Below are 19374 nucleotides of genomic sequence, written 5' to 3' on the forward strand. Positions count from 1 at the left end.
AAAGTGCCCAGCGCCGACCAGTTGCCGTTGCAGTGTGCATGCGCAGGGCGGCCAATGATGTGCTGGCCGTGCGTGTGCGCATGTGCAGGGGGGAGGACGTACAGGCCGCAGCAATGTTGGCTTTAAAATTGATCAAATAAATGAATGAATTAATTAAAATCACACCATCAGTTACCAGACAGTTTCACCGTTTTGAATAGTTGGCCAATAAATATGTCTGTCTCTGTGGGGAAACCGGAGCACCTGGAGAAAACCCACGTGGTCACATCACCTCCAGTTAGAATCGAGCCTGGGTCTTTGGCACTGTCAGGCAACAACTCCACCGTGCAGCCATGTGTAATTTAAATTGGCATCGTGGTCAGCACAGAAATTGTTGAAGGCTGAAGGGTTGTTTCCGTGGTGTACTATTCCATGTTCCGTCCAACATCCATCTGCACTAGGAGTGATTTGGATTTTTAACTTTATCTTGTGAAGGGGGGGAATAAATATTTTCCGATTTCCTCTTTAAATAATCTAACGCATTTTTAAAGATGTATCCCCCCTTTTTTATTTTCTCCGCCAGAAAGGCTTGTGCTAGCGTAGCCATGGCCCATTCGAAGGGTCGTGACCCGAAACGTCACCCATTCATTCTGTCTGTACATGCTCTCTGACCCGCTGAGTTACTCCAGCACTTTAACCATATATAACAATTACAGCACGGAAACAGGCCATCTCGACCCTTCTAGTCCGTGCCGAACACTTATTCTCCCCTAGTCCCATCTACCTGCGCTCAGACCATAACCCTCCATTCCTTTCCCGTCCATATAACTATCCAATTTATTTTTAAATGATAAAAACGAACCTGCCTTCACCGCCTTCACTGGAAACTCATTCCACACAGCCACCACTCTCTGAGTAAAGAAGTTCCCCCTCATGTTACCCCTAAACTTCAGTCTCTTAATTTTCAAGTCATGTCCCCTTGTTTGAATCTTGTGTCTATCTTTGTGTCTATCTTTGCTCAAAGGTTCGTGGGTTAGAGTCCCTGCCCCAATTTCTGTGCTGGTTCTCTTCTACTTTTCATCCTTTAGAGAACAAGAGACGGACAGCTCAGAAACGTGTCCTTCAGCCCATCACGTCTGTGGCGACCAAGATGCCCCAAATATTGTGTGCCTGAATGCTAACCTCCTGAAGTATTGTATGCTGCTTAAAAATATGTAATTGTCCATTTTAATGAGTAAGTTTCTGCCTAATGGAGAGGGAGCAGAGGAATGCAGAAAAAAACATTTGCCAGTTGAAGCTTCTCTGGTGCATAAAATAGCTGCCAGATGTGGCAGTCCTGACCTGGATTAACAGCCCAACCCACACACAAGTTTTACCGTCGGAGGCTTGCAATCACAGCCGAGGTGCTGGTCATAGTCTTATCTGTCCCAAACTGCAGGAGGGATATGGTTTCTGTTCTGGCATCACTACCTGGTAACCATGGTGATGTATTTTGTTTGGTTGCTGTGGGGGGAAACCCAGTATTGTGTTCAGCTGTGAAATCTTAGCTGAACTATTGCAGAGTGTTTAGTTTACTACGGGGTTGGAAACAGGCTCTTCGGCCCATCGAGTCCACACCGACCATTCCAGAATGGTACTATGCAGAAGGAGGCCATTTGGTCCATTCATGCCAGCTCTGAGGGAATTTGGTCCCATGCTCTCCATACCAATGCTCGAGCAAATCTTTAAACGACTGACCAATTCTCTTTGGAAATTCATTACATATGTTACTACGTAATGTTTTCTTTGTAGATGTAAAGGTGCTGGTACGCTTATAGTTTCTTACTGTTGGTGTCTGAGGGATCGTTGTCCTATAAGTAGAGCATATGGAGTAACTTGGCTGATTATGGTGGTTGGGAGATGGAGGGTGGGGGGGTTGTGGGAGAGAAAGCTGGGAAAGAGATGGGGGGTGGCGGGGGGGGAAGAATTAGCCTGGTAAGTACTTGGTGGATAAAGGTAAGGGGCTTTCGACTGGCAGATGAGTGAAAAAAGACTAAGATGAAAGGGAAACAAATGGGTGACAAAAGGAGAATCTTCTCGCCTATCCCCATCCAAAATCCGTCTGAAGAAACATAGACAATAGGTGCAGGAGTAGGCCATTCGGCCCTTTGAACCAGCTCCGCCATTCAATACGATCATGGCTGATCATCCAAAATCAGTACCCCGTTCCTGCTTTGCCCCCATATCTGAAATGTTGCCGACCCTACTCCACCAGAGATGCCGTCTGACCCAATGAGGCAACTCCAGCACTTTGTACCTTTTTTTGTAAACCAGTATCTGCAGTTCCTTGTATCATACCTCGTTCTGCTGATTTTTTTTTTCTCTACCAGTGGCTGTGTGTGTGTGTGTGTGTGTGTGTGTCTCTTTTGGTTATTGACCATCAGCTACATGCTACCCACCTCTTTTGGTGGAGATCGAGTAAAGGGCCTGTCCCACTTGGCCGTCATTTGCACGTCACGCTGATGGCGTGCGAAGATTTTGTACACCCCAAAATCCTGGGGCGCCGTGCGCAACCGAGCGTCACTGCCTATGTCACCATGCACCATGTGCACATCACGTGCGTGTCACCACGCGCACGTCGTGCATCGTGACGCGTAAATGATGTCGCGTAAATTACGCACAAATGACGGCCACGTGGGACAGGCCCTTTAGTTGGGTGTAACCACCAAGACTCTTCAGTGCTTCAATCGAACGATTTTATGCAAAACTAGTTGGGGCAGGAGCAAGGCTTTGGGGTCTGGTGGAAACTGCTGTGTCATGAGGTAGGGGGAGGGGAGGGGGTGTGGAGATTAAAATGGCTGCAGCTTATGTTTAAGAACAAGTGCCTTTTTAAACGCAAAGTGACTGCATGACAAAGCAAGCTCTGTATTGTTTCTGTAAAAGCCTGGATGGAGTCCAAGTTGATGCAATAAGCTGCTGCCAGTAATTCTTTATCTACATGCTGGCAACAATAGTTTGCCTATTTATTATTTTGCTCCTCTTCCCCTTTTACTCCAGCATGCCTTGACTGACTCATTACTTTCCATAGATTTTTGTTTAGTTTAGAGATACAGTTCTCGGCCCACCTAGTCCCCGCCGACCACTGATCCTCATACACAGGCAGTATCCTACACACAAGGGACAATTTACAATCTTTACCAAAGCCAAATTAGCCTACAAACCTGTCCGTCTTTGGAGTGTGGGAGGACACCGGAGCACCAGGGGAAGTTCCACGTGGTCAGGGTGGGAGAATGTACAAATTTTGTACGGACAGCGCCCGTAGTCAGGATCGGATCCGGGTGTCGGGCTGCAAGGCGGCAAATCCGCCACTGTGCCGCACTCGGGCACCTACTCAAAATGGCTCTGCTCAAACAATAAATAGCGGCTATTTATCCTATCCGTCTCACCCCTGAGGGACGGGGATTGGCAACGGTTGCTGGATTTTAATTGGGAGAATAAACCATGGATGCCATTTTCTTCTCCAATTGTCGGGGCATCGAGACCTCCCTATGCGCTTGTTACGCCTGGTTTCTGCTGTAGGCTGGGATTTTTAATTATGCCGTGTTGGAACGTTGGAGATCAGGGAGTCTGTGTGGCCCAAGGATGCTCTTTGGTATTCATTTGTAAAATGTAGGTATCATTGGCAAGACCAGGGTTGATATCTCTCAAGGACGGCAGAAGGCCAACGTGTTGAACCGGCAGGAGAATGGGGTCAGGAGGGAAAGATTGATTGAACGGTGACGTAGACTTGATGTGCCTAATTCTGCTCCTATCACTTACGAACTTACGAACAAATTTGAATCTTGAGGAAGATGATAACGCATGTGTGGCAGAAGGTGACGATACCTAACTTCTGCAGTCACGGTATTTGTGATTTGGTCCCTTAAATCCCCAATCATTCCCTCTCTCACAAGCTTTGTAGGATTGGTGATGGCAATGCCAATTGGAAGCCTACCAGTAGATGGAAAATGATCATCATGTCCTCCGAAGCTTCATCAGTGAAATGTATTGTGTCTAATTGTGACCCCGATCAGCTTTTATGTAAAGATAGGAGTCTCAAATGGTTTAAAACAGTGTACAAATATCTGCATTTGTCCATTTTCACGATCATTGTGTGGACAAAGGTTTGGTAGGTGTAGGGTGAGAGGGGCACATGGGTTAGTGTGTGAAGGGATGTGTGTGAAGGGTGTGTGTGTTACGTCCACCTTGTGAGATGTTTTCTCTTGAGCTGAGTTGTATTCTATTTGAAGCTTTTAGTTTCTGGTTTTGCTTTCATTTTTCTTTCTGTCGTTTCATTAAAACAGTCCACAGGCAATAAGAAGCAGTAAATATAGGAACTTTAAACACCGACGTTAGTGTCTGGTAATAAGCACGGTGAACTCGCCTAATGTTCAGAAAATTTTACAAAAATACTTTTGTTCTGCAATGATCCACTTGGGAAGAAATCTGTGTGACATGCATGGTGATAGTTCAGACATGGTGCACAGCGGTAGAGTTGCTGCCTTACAGCGTCAGAGACCCGGGTTCGATCCTGACTATGGTACTAGTCATGTCTCTACTATTTATTTAATTCCCCTTGCATGTTTTTCCTCTACCTGCTAAATTTTTGTAAGGTGTCCTTGAGACTCTTGAAAGGAGCCCATAAAATTTATTATTATTATTATTATTACGGGCGCTGTCTATACGCGGTTTGGAAGTTCCCCTCGTAACCTGCCTGGGTTCTCTCGGGGATCTTCATTTTCTGCAAGGCACCAACTCTACCGCTGTACCATTGTGCTACCCTAAGTTAATTGGCTTCTGTAAATCGTCCCTAGTGTGTAGGATAGAATTAGTGTAACCTAATCTAATCAGGCAGCACCCTCTGGTGGAAATTTTCTCCGGAGATGCTGCCTGACCCGCTGAGTTAGACACTATCCTGATTCTGAAAAAAAGATCTGTTCTTTCATTACACCTGTTGTGTGGTTTCAAAGCCGGAAAACCCTACCTGGGTGTATGTATGGTCAGTGACCCTCACCCCAACGATGGCAGTCTCAAGAAAGGTTGCTGACCATGGGTTCATAAATTCTAGGAGCGGAATTTGGCCATTGGGCCCAACAGCCCATGGACGGAGAGATAGATCAGCCACGATTGAATGGAGTGGCAGACTTGGTGCGTCGAATGGCCTAATTTTGCTCCTATCACTTATGGGCTTATCTATCTTTCCCGCTCAACTCCGTTCTCCTATCTTCTCCCCATAACTCCTGACACCCTTATGAGTCTGTCCCACTTAGGTGACTCTTTAGGCGACCGTCAGGGACTCATTTTTAATGGAATTCACCTACAACACCTAGCGACAACCCACGACAACAAAAATTGTCGCCACTGTGCTTCTGCAGTTCTTTGTTTCAAGTCTTTGTGCACAATCTCTTCGAGCCATATTGGAGATTATATGATGAACTTTTAGTGGTCTGATAAACGACTCCTGGAGTTTTCAACAAAACTTTATTCGAAAGTTCAAGTTGCAGCATACAGACACGTCTGGCCACATCGGTGGTCAGCATTGAATTAACGTGCGCAGGGGAAAAAAAAAAAAACGCACGAAAACCACAGCCCCTCCCTAGTCACGTGACCGCGGCTTCCGAACGCCGGGTTCGATATCTGCGTGCGCTAGCAGGCGCCGCTACAAACTACTCTGGCACCGAATTGTTGAAGTTGCTGTCGATTTAACAGGGAAATTATAGCAAATACTGACACTGGCCATCATTACTAACTGCAGAGGCAGCTATTCTAATTCTTAAATAGAAGAGTAGTAACTAATTGGCACTGTGGACTTGAGTTTCAATGTGAAGCTAAAGAAAATAATTTTGGATAACACTGATAAGTGATGGAGAAAAGTTGTGTGAAATATTCAAGTTGAAATATCTAACTTCTGGAGGAAATTTAATCCCAGTGAGAGTGAATTTTAGATAGACACAAAATGCTGGATTCAGACAGAAGAAGGATCTCGACCTGAAACATCACCTATTCCTTTTCTTCAGAGATGCTGCCTGACCCGCTGAGTTACTCTAGTATTTTGTGTCTATCTTTGGTGTAGACCAGCATCTGCAGTTCCTTCCTACACGCAGAGTGAAATTAAAAATGGTCACAGCAGAAGTAGCTAAAAGTAGATGTGGAATCTTGTAGATTAGCCTCTGTGCCAAGCAGCAAATGGACACAGTCATTAAAGCGCAGACAATTAAGATATGAGATACAACCATTTCTGATCAGATTGTGCAGAGTTTGTTTAGTCTCTGTTGAATTCTTGTCGCTGAACCACTTGTAGGACATTCTGACCCTTCTGCAGAACAGATAAAGTTAGAAACCCTTTTGTTTGAGGAGCTGTTGATGAAATTTTCCACTCTTTTTTTGTGATGGTGCATAAAAATGGATGTGGAGAGGATGTTTCCACTAGTGGGTGTCTAGCACGAGGTCATAGCCGCAGAATAAAGGGACATGCCTTTAGAAAGGAGGTGAGGAGCAATTTCTTTAGCCGGAGGGTGGTGAATCTGTGGAATTCATTGCCACATATGGTTGTGGAGGCTATCTCCCATGAAGGAGATTGACAGATTCTTGGTTAGTATGGGTGTCGGGGGTTATGGGGAGAAGGCAGGGGAATGGGATTGAGAGGGAAAGATAGATCAGCCGCGATTGAATGGTGGAGTAGACTCGATGGGTCGAATGGCCCAATTCTGCTCCTATAACTTGTGAATCTATGAAAATTCACTCTTTTTCACTTGTGGCTGTTTTTGAAGGCTTCTGTCTGTGTATAGTTTTAAAGCACATTTTACTGCCTTCCTTGATATAATTTTGTTGAACATGTTTATGACTATTTATGCTCTTTTTTTTGTAGTCGCTGGAAGCAGATCAGACCATCTTACTAAAGATGAAGAAGTTGGTTAAGGCCATTCACTCCTCCGGACTTGGTAAGTCCCATATTGATTGTGTGATTACAATCCAAACACAGTCATTGAGACAATGATCGGAAAAAGCTATGTTACAAAATTAAATAATTTCCCCTGGGGAAGGAGGCAAAGACTCTGAAAGTGTTAACTTTGTGTTTCTTTTATAAAAGAGAGTTAGATAGAGCTCTAGGGGCTAGTGGAATCTAGGGATATGGGGAGAAGGCAGGCACGGGTTATTGATTGGGGACGATCAGCCATGATCACAGTGAATGGTGGTGCTGGCTCGAAGAGCCGAATGGCCTCCTCCTGCACCTGTTTTCTATGTTTCTAAAAAAGATCTCAAAGGAAGGAGGCAGGGTAAATTATTAGCGTTCCTCATAAGAGAGTCTGAGGAAGGGTTCCTACCCAAGGCATCACCTATTCTTTTTCTCTTGAGATGCTGCCTGACCCGCTCAGTTACACCAGCATTCTGTGTGTATCTTCGTCTTAAGCGTTCCTCCTTCCTTGTTCATTTTGGGGGTGGGGGTGTTTGAAGTGTGAATGTATTTGACAATGAGCTCCCCTAACTAGTCTGAAGAAGGGTCTCGACCCAAATCGTCACCCATTCCTTCTCACCAGAGATGCTGCCTGTCCCGCTGAGTTACTCCAGAATTTTGTGTCTACCGTCCATATCCTTTACCTTCTCCACCACCCTAGCCAACCACTGCCGCCTACACCTCCTGATTATCTTTTTAGATCCGAACAAAACAATGGTTGCTGATCCCAAGATAGACTCAAAAAAGCCGGAGTACCTCGGCGGGACAGGCAGCATCTCTGGAGTGGAATGGGTGACATTTTGGTTCGAGATCCTTTTTAGTTAGGGGAAAACGGGAAACGAGAGATATAGTTGACGATGATGTAGAGAGATAAAGAACAATGAATGAAAGATATGCAAAAAAAGTAACTCCAATAAAGCAAAGGGGCCATTGTTAGCTGTTTGTTGGGTGAAAACGAGAAGCTGGTGCAACTTGGGTGGGGGAGGGATGGAGAGAGAGGGAATGCTGGGGCTACTTGAAGTTAGATAATTCATACCTATAGCTACCCAAGCGAAATGTGAGATGTTGTTCCTAGATCTTTATCTATAAGCCCACTCCTAACTGGGTATTGCTCAGAGCCATGGTTCATTGCTAATGGGCCTGTCCCACTTAGGCAACTCTTTAGGGGACTGCCAGGGACTAGTTTTAATGGAATTTACCTACTGCACCTGGCGACAACCTACAACAGCAAAAATTGTCGCCATTGTAGCCGTAAATTTTTCAACATGCTGAAAATTTTGCAGCAGCCGCCTGTAGTCACCCAAAGAATCGCCTAAGTGGGACTGGCCCATAACCCCTTTGCTTGACATGTAGCTCCAGGTCACATTCTGGGCTTAAAATGCAGGCTGTCCGCTGAGCATTGCTGAGAGAGCTGGATTGTTGAACGAGACCTCTCCTGGATGGGTTTGAACCTGACTATTCTTTCTGTTGAACATAAAAGATTTTAGTGATGCTACTTGAAGCATGGGGGACTTATCACTGACTGTGATCAACTAAGAAAGCAAGTTAACGGGTCATTATCATATTACTGTGTGTGTGTGGGGAATGCTGGTGATTCATAGAGTCTTGCAACTTGTGCCTGAAACCGCTCTTCCTTAGTTTAGTTTTATTTGTTTAGAGATACAGCGTGAACGTGGGTGGGCCCTTTGGCCCATCGAGTCCATGGCGACCAGCTATCACCCGTACGCCAGTTATATCCTACAGGCGAGGGACAATTTACAGAGGAAAGTTAACCTCTAAACCCCCATGCCTTTGCAATGTGGAAGGAATCTGGAGTACACGGATCCGGGACACCAATGCTGTCATTGGGAGGACATATAGACAGCACCCATAGTCGGGATCAAACTCTGTTCTCTGGCATTGTAAGGCAGCAACTCTACCGCTGCACCAATGTGCTGCCTACAAGCGTACATTTTTTTTTTTTTTACAGTTTCGGTTATTGCCATCAAGGTAAAGTCCAGATCGGGGCTGGTATCCAAACTCGGCACTGACTGTGCCTGAGAGGAATACTTGCCTCCAGCCTTTAGCTGTTGTCTCCACAGCACTGTTCCAGATCACTAGGATATAATGGCTCATTGTCAATCTCCCAAGCAGTCCTTGACTTTTCCAGTCTTCTCCTCATCTATAAGCAAAAAAAAGAAAAATGATTTATCCTCGAAAAATAATTGACACTGTGGCACAGCGCCAAAGACCCCGGTTCGATCCTGACTGCGGGTGTGTATGTATGGAGTTTGTATGTACTCCCCGTGACCGCGTTGGTTTTCTCTGGGTGCCCCGGTTTTCTCCCTCACTCCAAAGACGGACAGGTTTATAGATTAATTGGCTTTGGTAAAGATTGTAAATTGTCCCTAGTTTTTAGGATAGTTAAAGTGTATGGGATTATTGCCGGCCGGTGCAGACTCGGTGGGCCGAAGGGCCTGTTTCCGTGCTGTATCTCTAATCGGAACTAAACTAACAATGTGTAGGAAGGAACTGCAGATGCTGGTTTAAATGTGTAGGAAGGAACTGCAGATGCTGGTTTAAACCAAAGTTAAACACAAAAAGCTGGAGTAACCCTGCGGGTCACAACATCTCTGGAGAGAAGGGTCTCTACCCAAAACATCGCCCATTCCTTCTCTCCAGAGATGCTGCCTGTCCCACTGAGTTACTCCAGATCTTTGTGTCTGAACTAACGATGTGACCAATGTAACAACCAAGGTCCTCTTTCCAAATCAATTCCTGGCCACTCAGAGGTTTAGGGGAAAGATCCAAGGAAAATCTCCGGAGTGAAAATTCTGGGCAGTGAGCCAGGATTTGACCACTGCCATCCCCCTCCCCTTCGCTGGAAAAGAGCAACAATTAGATTAAGGGAAAAAAAAAATCATACATTGGGAAACCTGTGAAAATATAACCCTTGCCAAAGAATCGGTGATTAAATCTCACTTCGTTCAGTTTCAGTTTCTGGGGAAGATTAGAGACATTTCGTACTGGTGGCTGACCTTAGTGTAGAGTCTGAAGTGAAGGGAACGTAACTCATTTTTACTTGCGCCCCAAGTTTCACCTTCCCCTTAACGTTACACGTTCAGTCCCTTGCCCAGCGATCGCTAAAGATGCCAAGCACTATAAATCCTCATTTTCATCAGACGGTGGTGATGTTACTGAGAGGAGATACCATCGGCTCCATTTGGGTGTTCAACGGCAATTCCTGTCATTAGCAGCACAGCAAGTAGGAAGGAAGGAAGTTCCTTTATGCTGTGAATGCCGCTGCAATCTTTGACAAGGATCACTGGCAACCAAATGGGACGTGAATGTAACTGCGGAGATTAGTCTGGCATGCTTTTGTTGTAAGGAGTAAAGTGAAAATGACTGTTAAATCTGACTGACACCCAGTAGAGAGCATGCTGACTGGTTGCATCGTGGCTTGGTTCGGCAATTTGAGCGCCCTGGAGAGGAAAAGACTACAAAAAGTAGTTAACACTGCCCAGTCCATCATTGGCTCTGACCTTCATTCCATCGAGGGGATTTATCGCAGTCGCTGCCTCAAAAAGGCTGGCAGTATCATCAAAGACCCACACCATCCTGGCCACACACTCATCTCCCTGCTACCTTCAGGTAGAAGGTACAGGAGCCTGAAGACTGCAACAACAAGGTTCAGGAATAGCTACTTCCCCACAGCCATCAGGCTATTAAACCTGGCTCGGACAAAACTCTGATTATTAATAACCCATTTTCTGTTATTTGCACTTCATCAGTTTATTTATTCATGTGTGTATATATTTATATTATGGTATATGGACACACTGATCTGTTTTGTAGTCAATGCCTACTATGTTCTGTGTGCTGAAGCAAAGCAAGAATTTCATTGTCCTATACAGGGACACATGACAATAAACTCACTTGAACTTGAGCTTGAGTAACGGGTAGGGTGAAGGTCCTAGGAGAAGTTAATAGCACATAGATCAAACAGTACAGCATGGGGAATGGGGCCCTTCGGCCCACAATGTCTGTGCCGAACATGATGTCAATTTAAACTGATCTTGAATTATCCACACTCTGCACTTCCACGTGCCAGTCTGAAAGCCTCTTCTGCTTCAAAGGAGATTTGCCAGAATTGTACCAATATTCTCATCTTTTTTTCGTGTGGTATAAACCTAGGCCATTCAACCCATTTAGTCTATGCCAGTTTAGTTTAAGTTTTCATTTAGAGATACAGCGCGGAAACAGGGCATTCGGCCCACCGAGTCCGCACCGACCAGCAATCCCCACACACTCACACTATCCCACACACACACACACACACGCATGGGACAATTTACATTTATTTCAAGCCAATTAACCTGCAAACATGTACGTGTGGGAGGAAACCAAAGATCTTGGAGAAAACCCACGCGGTCACGAGGAGAATGTGCAAGCTCCGTACAGACAGCACCCGTAGTTGGGATCGAACCCCGGGTCTCTGGCGCAGCTAGCGCTGTAAGGCAGCGACTCTACCGCTGCGCCACCGTTCTCGGAGTATTCTGATCAGTCCTATTACCCTGTGGCGGCACCTAGTGACAACCCAAGGTCACAACGGGCCATTGGCTCTAGAGGGCGGCGTCTTGGTGGAGGAGGTGCATGTCACGGGATCGGTACGTGAGTGGGTATTTAAGGCCTGGCAATGCCCGTGTCGGTTGAGGAGTAGGGAGCTGTATTGGTGAAGAATAAACATGTCTAGTGCACGCAACTCCTGTCCGACTCATTTTTGGCTGGACTCCTGCGAGCCTCCACCTCAACCCCAACTATTTCCTAGTGATGTATTATCTTTCACATAGGGCGGCACAGTGGTGCAGCAGTAGAGTTGCTGCCTTAAGCCCCTGTCCCACTTAGGAAACCTCTGGAGACTTTGAACCCCACCCAAGGTTTCCGTGTGGTTCCCGGAGGTTTTTGTCAGTCTCCCTATCTGCTTCCACTACCTGCAACCACCTGCAACCTCCGGGAAACACACGGAAACCTTGGTTGGGGCGCAAAGTCTCCAGAGGTTTCCGTTCAGGTTTCCTAAGTGCGACGGGCATTACAGCGCCGGAGACCCGGGTTTGATCCCGACTACGGGTGCTGTCTGTACGGAGTTTGTACATTCTCTCTGTGACCGCGCGGGTTTTCTCTGGGTGTTCCAGTTTCCTCCCAACATTCCAAAGACTTGCAGGTTTGTAGGTTAATTGGCTTCTATAAATTATCCCTAGTGTGCAGGATAGTGCTAGTGCATGGGTGATCGACGGTCGGCAGGGTCTTGGTGGGCCGAAGGGCCTGTTTCCACGCTGTATCTCAAAAACTAAAACTTAATGTCCATCTGTTCATTCCTGATTCTGCTACTAATACTTACACCAGGGTTCATTTCCAGTAACTCATCAACGCATCTTTGGGAAGTGGGAGTAAAGCTGGAGCGTGTTGGGGAATCCTGTGCCATCACAGTGAGAGCGTGCAACTTACGCACACACACACACACACACACACACACACACACACACACACACACACACACACACACACACACACACACACACACACACACACACACACACACACACACACACACACACACACACACACACACACACACCCAAACCCCCCCCCCCCCCCCCCCCCAACACCCCTGCTGCACTGGTCAAGCATTGACAAGTTTAACCTCAAAACGGGACACATGATTCTGGAGCAACTCAGCAGGTCAGACAACATCTCTGGAGAACATGGATGGGTGACGTTTTGGGTCGGGGACCCCTCTTCAGACCCTTTGTGTACTTTTATTTGTGAAGCAGCATCTGCAGTTCCTTGTTTCCAGCTGTAATTCAGTCATAACCCAATCACAAGGGCATGCGTCTATGGACATTATTGTGAATTAATTTCTTGAAGGATTTATCCCTTAAATATTGCAATGTATTTAGATGAATGAAGAAGGGTTCCGAGCTGTAACATCACCCATCCTTTTCCTCCACAGATGGTGCCTGACCCGTTGAGTTACTCCAGCACTTGGTGTCTGCACCTGTTGGATCGATTTGATTAATATACCGTGTTACTTGCCTTGCCTGCACCCTTTTGCCAGCTAACCTGAGTGTTTATCCTTGGTCAGGAAAGACACCAAATGCCGGAGTAACTCAGCGGGCCAGGCTGCATCCTTGGAGAACACGGCAGGTGACATTTCGGGTTGGGGGCCCTTCTTCAGACTGGTTTACAAGTTCACAAGTTATCGGAGTAGAATTAGGCCATTCGGCCCATCGAGTCTACTCCACCATTCAATCATGGCTGATCTCTGCCTCCTAATCCCATTTTCCTGCCTTCTCCCGCAAACCTCTGACACCCGTTCTAATCCAGAATTTGTCTATTTCTGCCTTAAAAAATATCCGCTGACTTGGCCTCCAGCCCTCTATGGCAATAAGTTCCACAGATTAACTACCCTCTGACTAAATAAGATCCTCCTCACCTCCTTTCTAATAGAGCACCCTTTAATTCTGAGGCTCTGACCTCTGGTCCTGGGCTCTCCCACCAGTGGAAACATACTTTCCACGCTATCTATGCCTTTCATTATTCTGTAAGTTTCAATGAGGACGCCTCTTAACCTTCTAAATTCTGGCGAGTACAGGCCCAGTGTCGTCAAATGCTCATCATATGCTAACCCACCGATTCCTGGGATCATTCTTGTAAACCTCCTCTGGACCCTCTCCAGAACCAGCACATCCTTCCTCAGATATGGGACCCAAATGCGGCCTGACCAGCACCTTATAGACCCTCAGCATTGCATCTCTACCGGGTTTTCCAGAGGGTGGAGCATTTTGTGTCGTTCCTTGGCAAACCAGCATCTGCAGTCGCTTGGTTCCACTGTATGATCTCCGCACTGTGTTGAATTAGCGCATTCCAGCTGAGTTAGATGCTGCAATGCCAAATTGGACCTTGTAGATCTGGACCATGGAGTTAAGAGGTAACCTGATTCCTCGCTCCACTGTAAATGGAGAAGAGGGCCAATTTAAAGTCGTGACACTGATTGTTGAGCTATTTGACTGTGTGGAATAGCACATCAGACCCATGAATCAACGTCTAATGAGATCCTTTGTATCCCCGTCTGTTTTCCAGCACATGTGGAAAATAAAGAGCAGTACATTGAAGTTCTGGAAAGCTTTGGAAATCACCATCTATCTCAGAATAAGAATGAGTTGTCCACAGGCTTCCTCAACCTGGGTGTGGGCAGAACTTTGGAAGTGATTGCCCATCAATCTAAAAAGCCGCTGTGTCTCCTGTCCTGGGATAGCAGGGGCGATCAAACAGCACAATTTTCACACGTGAAGTGACTGCACTCTTCAAGAATCTGGTAAGCTTGTTCAGGCCTCCACCGTCTCCGATTTGTTTGTTGGGTTTTTTTCCAGTAGATAGTGATACGATTTGTATAGGGCAGCACGGTGGCGCAGCGGTAGAGTTGCTGCGTTATAGCGCCAGAGACCCGGGTTCGATCCTGACCATCGGGCAGTGTTGTCTGTACGGAGTTCCGGCCACCCCCCTCTGGAGCTGAGACTGGGAACTGCGCCCTGCCCCCTCCCTCTGCAAGGCAAACAGACACGATACAAAAGCAGGTGGCCGTAGGACCAACAGGAACCCGCTCGCCGAACGACTGCCCCGAGCTCCCCGTCATCGCAACCCAGGTTCTCTGTACCTTCCTTCCATCGAGGGGATTTATCGCAGTTGCTGCCTCAAAAAGGCTGGCAGCATCATCAAAGACCCACACCATCCTGGCCACACACTCATCTCCCTGCTACCTTCAGGTATTTAAGGTACAGGAGCCGCTAAAGACTGGTGAACAATAGTAGGGGGCCAAACGGTTCTGGAATAGCCGCTACTTCCCCACAGCCCGATCAGACCCAAGAACTATTAAACCTGGCTCGGGGTTGGGCTGGAGTTGCTGATCTGGGATCTCCGTGCTTGCAGTGGGCCTGGGGGGTCGGTGTTCCGTGGTCCTGACGTCTCCGGTGACTGGTACTGTGCTGCTCTGATTTAGCGAAAAAGTTTACCCCGCACCGTGCCCCCTTTCGTTCGGGAACTTGACAGTTAGGTTACGCCCTGTAACCCATTATCTGTTATTTGCACTTTATCAGTTTATTTGATTTCATGTGTGTGTGTATATATTTATATTATGGTATATGGACATACTGATCTGTTTTGTAGTAAATGCCTACTAAGTTCTGTGTGCTGAAGCAAAGCAAGAATTTCATTGCCCTATCAGGGGCACATGACAATAAACTCACTTGAACTTGAACTATTCTCCCTGTGACTGCGTGGGTTTTCTCTGGGTGCTCTGGTTTCTTTCCACACCCCAAAGATGTGCAGGTTAGTAGGTTAATTGGCATTGGTAAAAATCGTAAATTGCCCCTAGTGTGTAGGATAGTGCTAGTTGCCGGGATGACCACTGGTCGGTGGGCCAAAGGGCCTGTTTCTATGCTGTAAGTCTAAAGTCCCAAAGTCTAAGTGTCCCAATTATGTAATGGGAGAAGAGGGTGGAGTACTATGTGGGGATAATGGTGAAATTATGCAAGATCTGAAAGTTAGACACTTGTAAATGGGGGCCCTACTGCTTGAAGAATGAATCGTTAACCTGCTCACGTGGAAAGCAACTGGCGAGGTAAATGGCGTACGTTGTCCCCTTGTTAGACAATAAGAGTGAGGACTTATTGCAAACATATAAAGTTTTGGTGACAACTTTTTGAAAGTTATGCACAGTTTAGGCTTCAAAGATATTCCTGTTTTGGAAAAGTCAGAAATATTTTTTTTACTTTTATTTCTGGGGTCGAGAGTTATTTTGAGAGTAAATGGGTCGGATAGTCTGGTGTTCTAAGGAGTTCAAAAAAAAAATGAGAGAGATTGCATCTGTAATGAGAGCTTACCTGATAAATGGTGAGTTGTTTTCTCTCCGCCTGCGATGATGAATCATGTAGTCGGGATCAGGTAGCTCCTGACAAAAGACGGGATGATTTTTCACTCCCAAATGTTTAAATCTTTACTGGGGAGTGGCTGGTGTGGATACTGTCACTGAAAGATCATTTGTGAAACTGAGAAGTAGCGCAGAAAGAACTGGATTTGCAAAGAGAGATCGGAGACCAAGCGAGGCTTGGCGATCGTTTTGCTGAACACCTACGCTCAGTCCGCATAAACCTACCCGACCGCCCGCTTGCTCAGCACTTTAACTCCCCCTCCCATTCCCACACTGTCCTTTCTGTCCTCGAACTCCTCCATTGTCAGAGTGAGGCCCAACGTAAATTGGAGGAACAGCATCTTATATTTTACTTGGGCAGCTTACACCCCAGTGGTATGAACATTGACTTCTCTAACTTCAAGGAAACATAGAAACATAGAAATCAGGTGCAGAAGTAGGCCATGCCGCCCTTCGAGCCTGCACCGCCATTCAATATGATCATGGCTGATCATCCAACTCAGTATCCCGTACCTGCCTTCTCTCCATACCCTCTGATCCCCTTAGCCACAAGGACCACATCTAACTCCTTCTTAAATATAGCCAATGAACTGGCCTCAACTACCCTCTGTGGCAGAGAGTTCCAAAGATTCACCACTCTCTGTGTGAAAAATGTTTTTCTCATCTCGGTTTTAAAGGATTTCCCCCTTATCCTTAAGCTGTGACCCCTTGTCCTGGACTTCCCCAACATCGGGAACAATCTTCCTGCATCTAGCCTGTCCAGCCCCTTAAGAATTTTGTAAGTTTCTATAAGTGTAAGTAACCCTTGCTTTTCCTCTTTCAATCCTCTGCCCTTCCCAATTCTCTGACCAGTCTTACTGCCTCTGACTACATTCTATCTCTGTTTGCCGTGTTGTTACCTTCTCCCACCTAACAATGATCGATTCTACATTATCCTTGATCTCCATACCCTTTGTCTGGTTTTCACACCTTATACTTCCTTTTCTATAGACTTCTTTATCTATGTACCTCCCACTCCCCTGACATCAGTCTGAATAATAATAATAATAAGAAGAATATCTTTTATTGTCATTGCACGTCAGTGCAACGAGATTTAGATTTAGCAGAAAAAGGGTCTCGTCCCGAAACATCACCCATTCCTTCTCTCCAGAGATGCTGCCTGTTCCGCTGAGTTACTCCAGCATTTTGTGTCTACTTTCGATTTAAACCAGCATCTGCCATTCCTCCCTACTCATCAGTTATAATATATCCGAATAATGAATGTGATTGAAGGGCTAGATTAGCTTTCCCCAATCTTTTTGTTAGTATTCTTCTAAACTCTAAAACTTTTATTTTTAGAGACCCTTATGAAATAGTAAAATATCCTCAACTGCTACTTTTCAGTTGTGGTTCTCCTTCCTTCCAAGTCTCTAATTCCCTTTAATTTGATGTAGTAGCTCAGTATTCGGCCGAACGCACTATGGGAACTTCACTCACCCCCCTGCAGGAACTATACAACAGAAGGTGCAACTCCAGAGCAAACAAAATCATGGGAGACCCTTTCCACCCCTGCAACGGACTGTTCCAGCTGCTACGGTCAGGCAAACGCCTCCGTTGCCATGCGGTGAGAACGGAGAGGTTGAGAAGGAGTTTCTTCCCAGAGGCAATTCGGACTGTAAACGCCTATCTCACCAGGGACTAACTCTACAGAACGTTTTTCCTTCCATTATTTTTCCTTCCATTATTTATTATGTAAAAGAATATGTGTGTTATGATTGTGTTTATAATTTGTTTGGTTGTTTTGTTGTTTGTCTTTTGCACAAAAGTCCTCGAGCATTGCCACTTTCATTTCACTGCACATCTCATATGTGACAAATAAACTTGACTTGACTTGACTTGTATATTAAGTAACAGGACATCCTGTGGCCACATCACATCACTGCAATAACCAGTTAAGCAATCACTTGAACACGAGATTAGTTTAATTTAGTTAAGAGACACAGCAAGTCCGTGGTGACCAATGATCGCTCCATACACGAGTTCTATCCCACACACTAGGGGGCAATTTACAGAAGCCAATTAACCTACAAACCGGTACTCTTTGGACTGGGAGGAAGTTGCAGCACCCGGGGAAAACCCACGCAGTCACGGGGAGAACGTGCAAACTCCGTGCAGACAGCACCTGTAGTCAGGATCGAACCCGAGTCTCTAGTGCTGTATGGCAGCAAGGGCCCTTTTCTGCACTGTATCTCTAAACTAAACTAAACCAAAATGCATTCTATTTGTCTTTCATTGTTTTAAAGTGATTATTATTTTCCTTGCAAAATATATATATTTTTTAATCCTGAATATCTGCTTACAGACTCAAAACATGAACAACATCCTCTCCTTCCCATTGGACAGCCTGCTGAAAGGAGATTTGAAGGAAGGAAAAGGGGTGAAGTTGCTTCTCTTTTTATATCTTTGAAGAATTCTAACGTTATTCTGTGCAGTCCAGGTGTGTAACTGCATGTTGCTCTGGTGCAGGGCAACATGATTGCATGTTTGGTTGAGTTTCCATGGATTGTCTCCTTGTCGTGGTGGAGAGGCTTGTGTGGTCCTGAGATCCTGAGGTTTGTGTGGTCTTGAGATCCTGAGAGCGATGCCGTCTGGAGCTACGCTCCTGGTAGGGTCACCCATGGTCTACATGTTCCTTTGATCTCCATCCCTCTTCCATACCCCGCAACACTGCTCTCTCTCCCCATCCCCGCACTCGCAACAAGGGCCGAGTCCCCCTAGTCCTCACCTTTCACCCCACCAGCCGTCACATACAAAAAGTAATCCTCCGTCAGTTTCGCCACCTCCAACGTGACCCCACTACTCGCCACATCTTCCCATCTCCCCCCATATCTGGGGAGGACCCAAGAGATGACCTCCCCCCGCGACTCCGGAAGGACCAATCCAACGACAGAGACCTCATCTCTTCCAACCTGGTCTTCTCCCACCTAACAGCATGTCTATATCGGTGAGACCAAGCGGAGGTTGGGCGATCGTACATGTTCCTGACCTCCCGATCTCAGCACTTCAACTCCCCCTCCCACTCCCTTTGTCCTGGGTTCTGGCCACACACCGGAAATTGGAGGAACAGCACCTATATTCCTTCCTTCGATTCTATAGTCACCCCTTCCTTAACCCCCTCTATCTCCTCCCATCCCCCAGCCTTCGGGCTCCTCCTCCTTTTCCCTTTCTTATCCCCGCCCACCCCCGCCCCGATCAGTCTGAAGAAGGGTCTCGGCCCGAAAAACATCTCCTTTGAGTCTTCTCCAGCTTTTTTGTGTAACTCCATTCCTTTGTCTGTTCTCACACCTGACTCATCTATGACTTCCTTATCTATTCCAGCCCCTTCAGTCTGAGAAGGGTCTCATCTTTACCTGCTCTGATGCTTATTCCAGCTTTTTTCTATCACCTGCTCTGCTAGTTTTTGTCAGCTCTACACCTT

At 46.3% G+C, this 19374-nt stretch overlaps 1 protein-coding gene across 1 annotated transcript in view; it reads left to right on the forward strand.

The window, feature by feature from the left end:
* The window catches only part of LOC129709853 (arf-GAP with SH3 domain, ANK repeat and PH domain-containing protein 2-like), an 83651-nt gene that overhangs the window by 16517 nt on the left and 47760 nt on the right, over positions 1-19374 (forward strand). The window contains exons 2-5 of the mRNA XM_055656470.1: positions 6866-6938; positions 14072-14178; positions 14250-14306; positions 18259-18333. Coding sequence (XP_055512445.1) covers positions 6866-6938; positions 14072-14178; positions 14250-14306; positions 18259-18333 — 312 coding nt within the window. The remainder of the gene's footprint in view (positions 1-6865; positions 6939-14071; positions 14179-14249; positions 14307-18258; positions 18334-19374) is intronic.

Source organism: Leucoraja erinacea, chromosome 26 (assembly GCF_028641065.1).
Source record: "Leucoraja erinacea ecotype New England chromosome 26, Leri_hhj_1, whole genome shotgun sequence".
Classification (NCBI taxonomy): Eukaryota; Metazoa; Chordata; class Chondrichthyes; order Rajiformes; family Rajidae; genus Leucoraja; species Leucoraja erinaceus.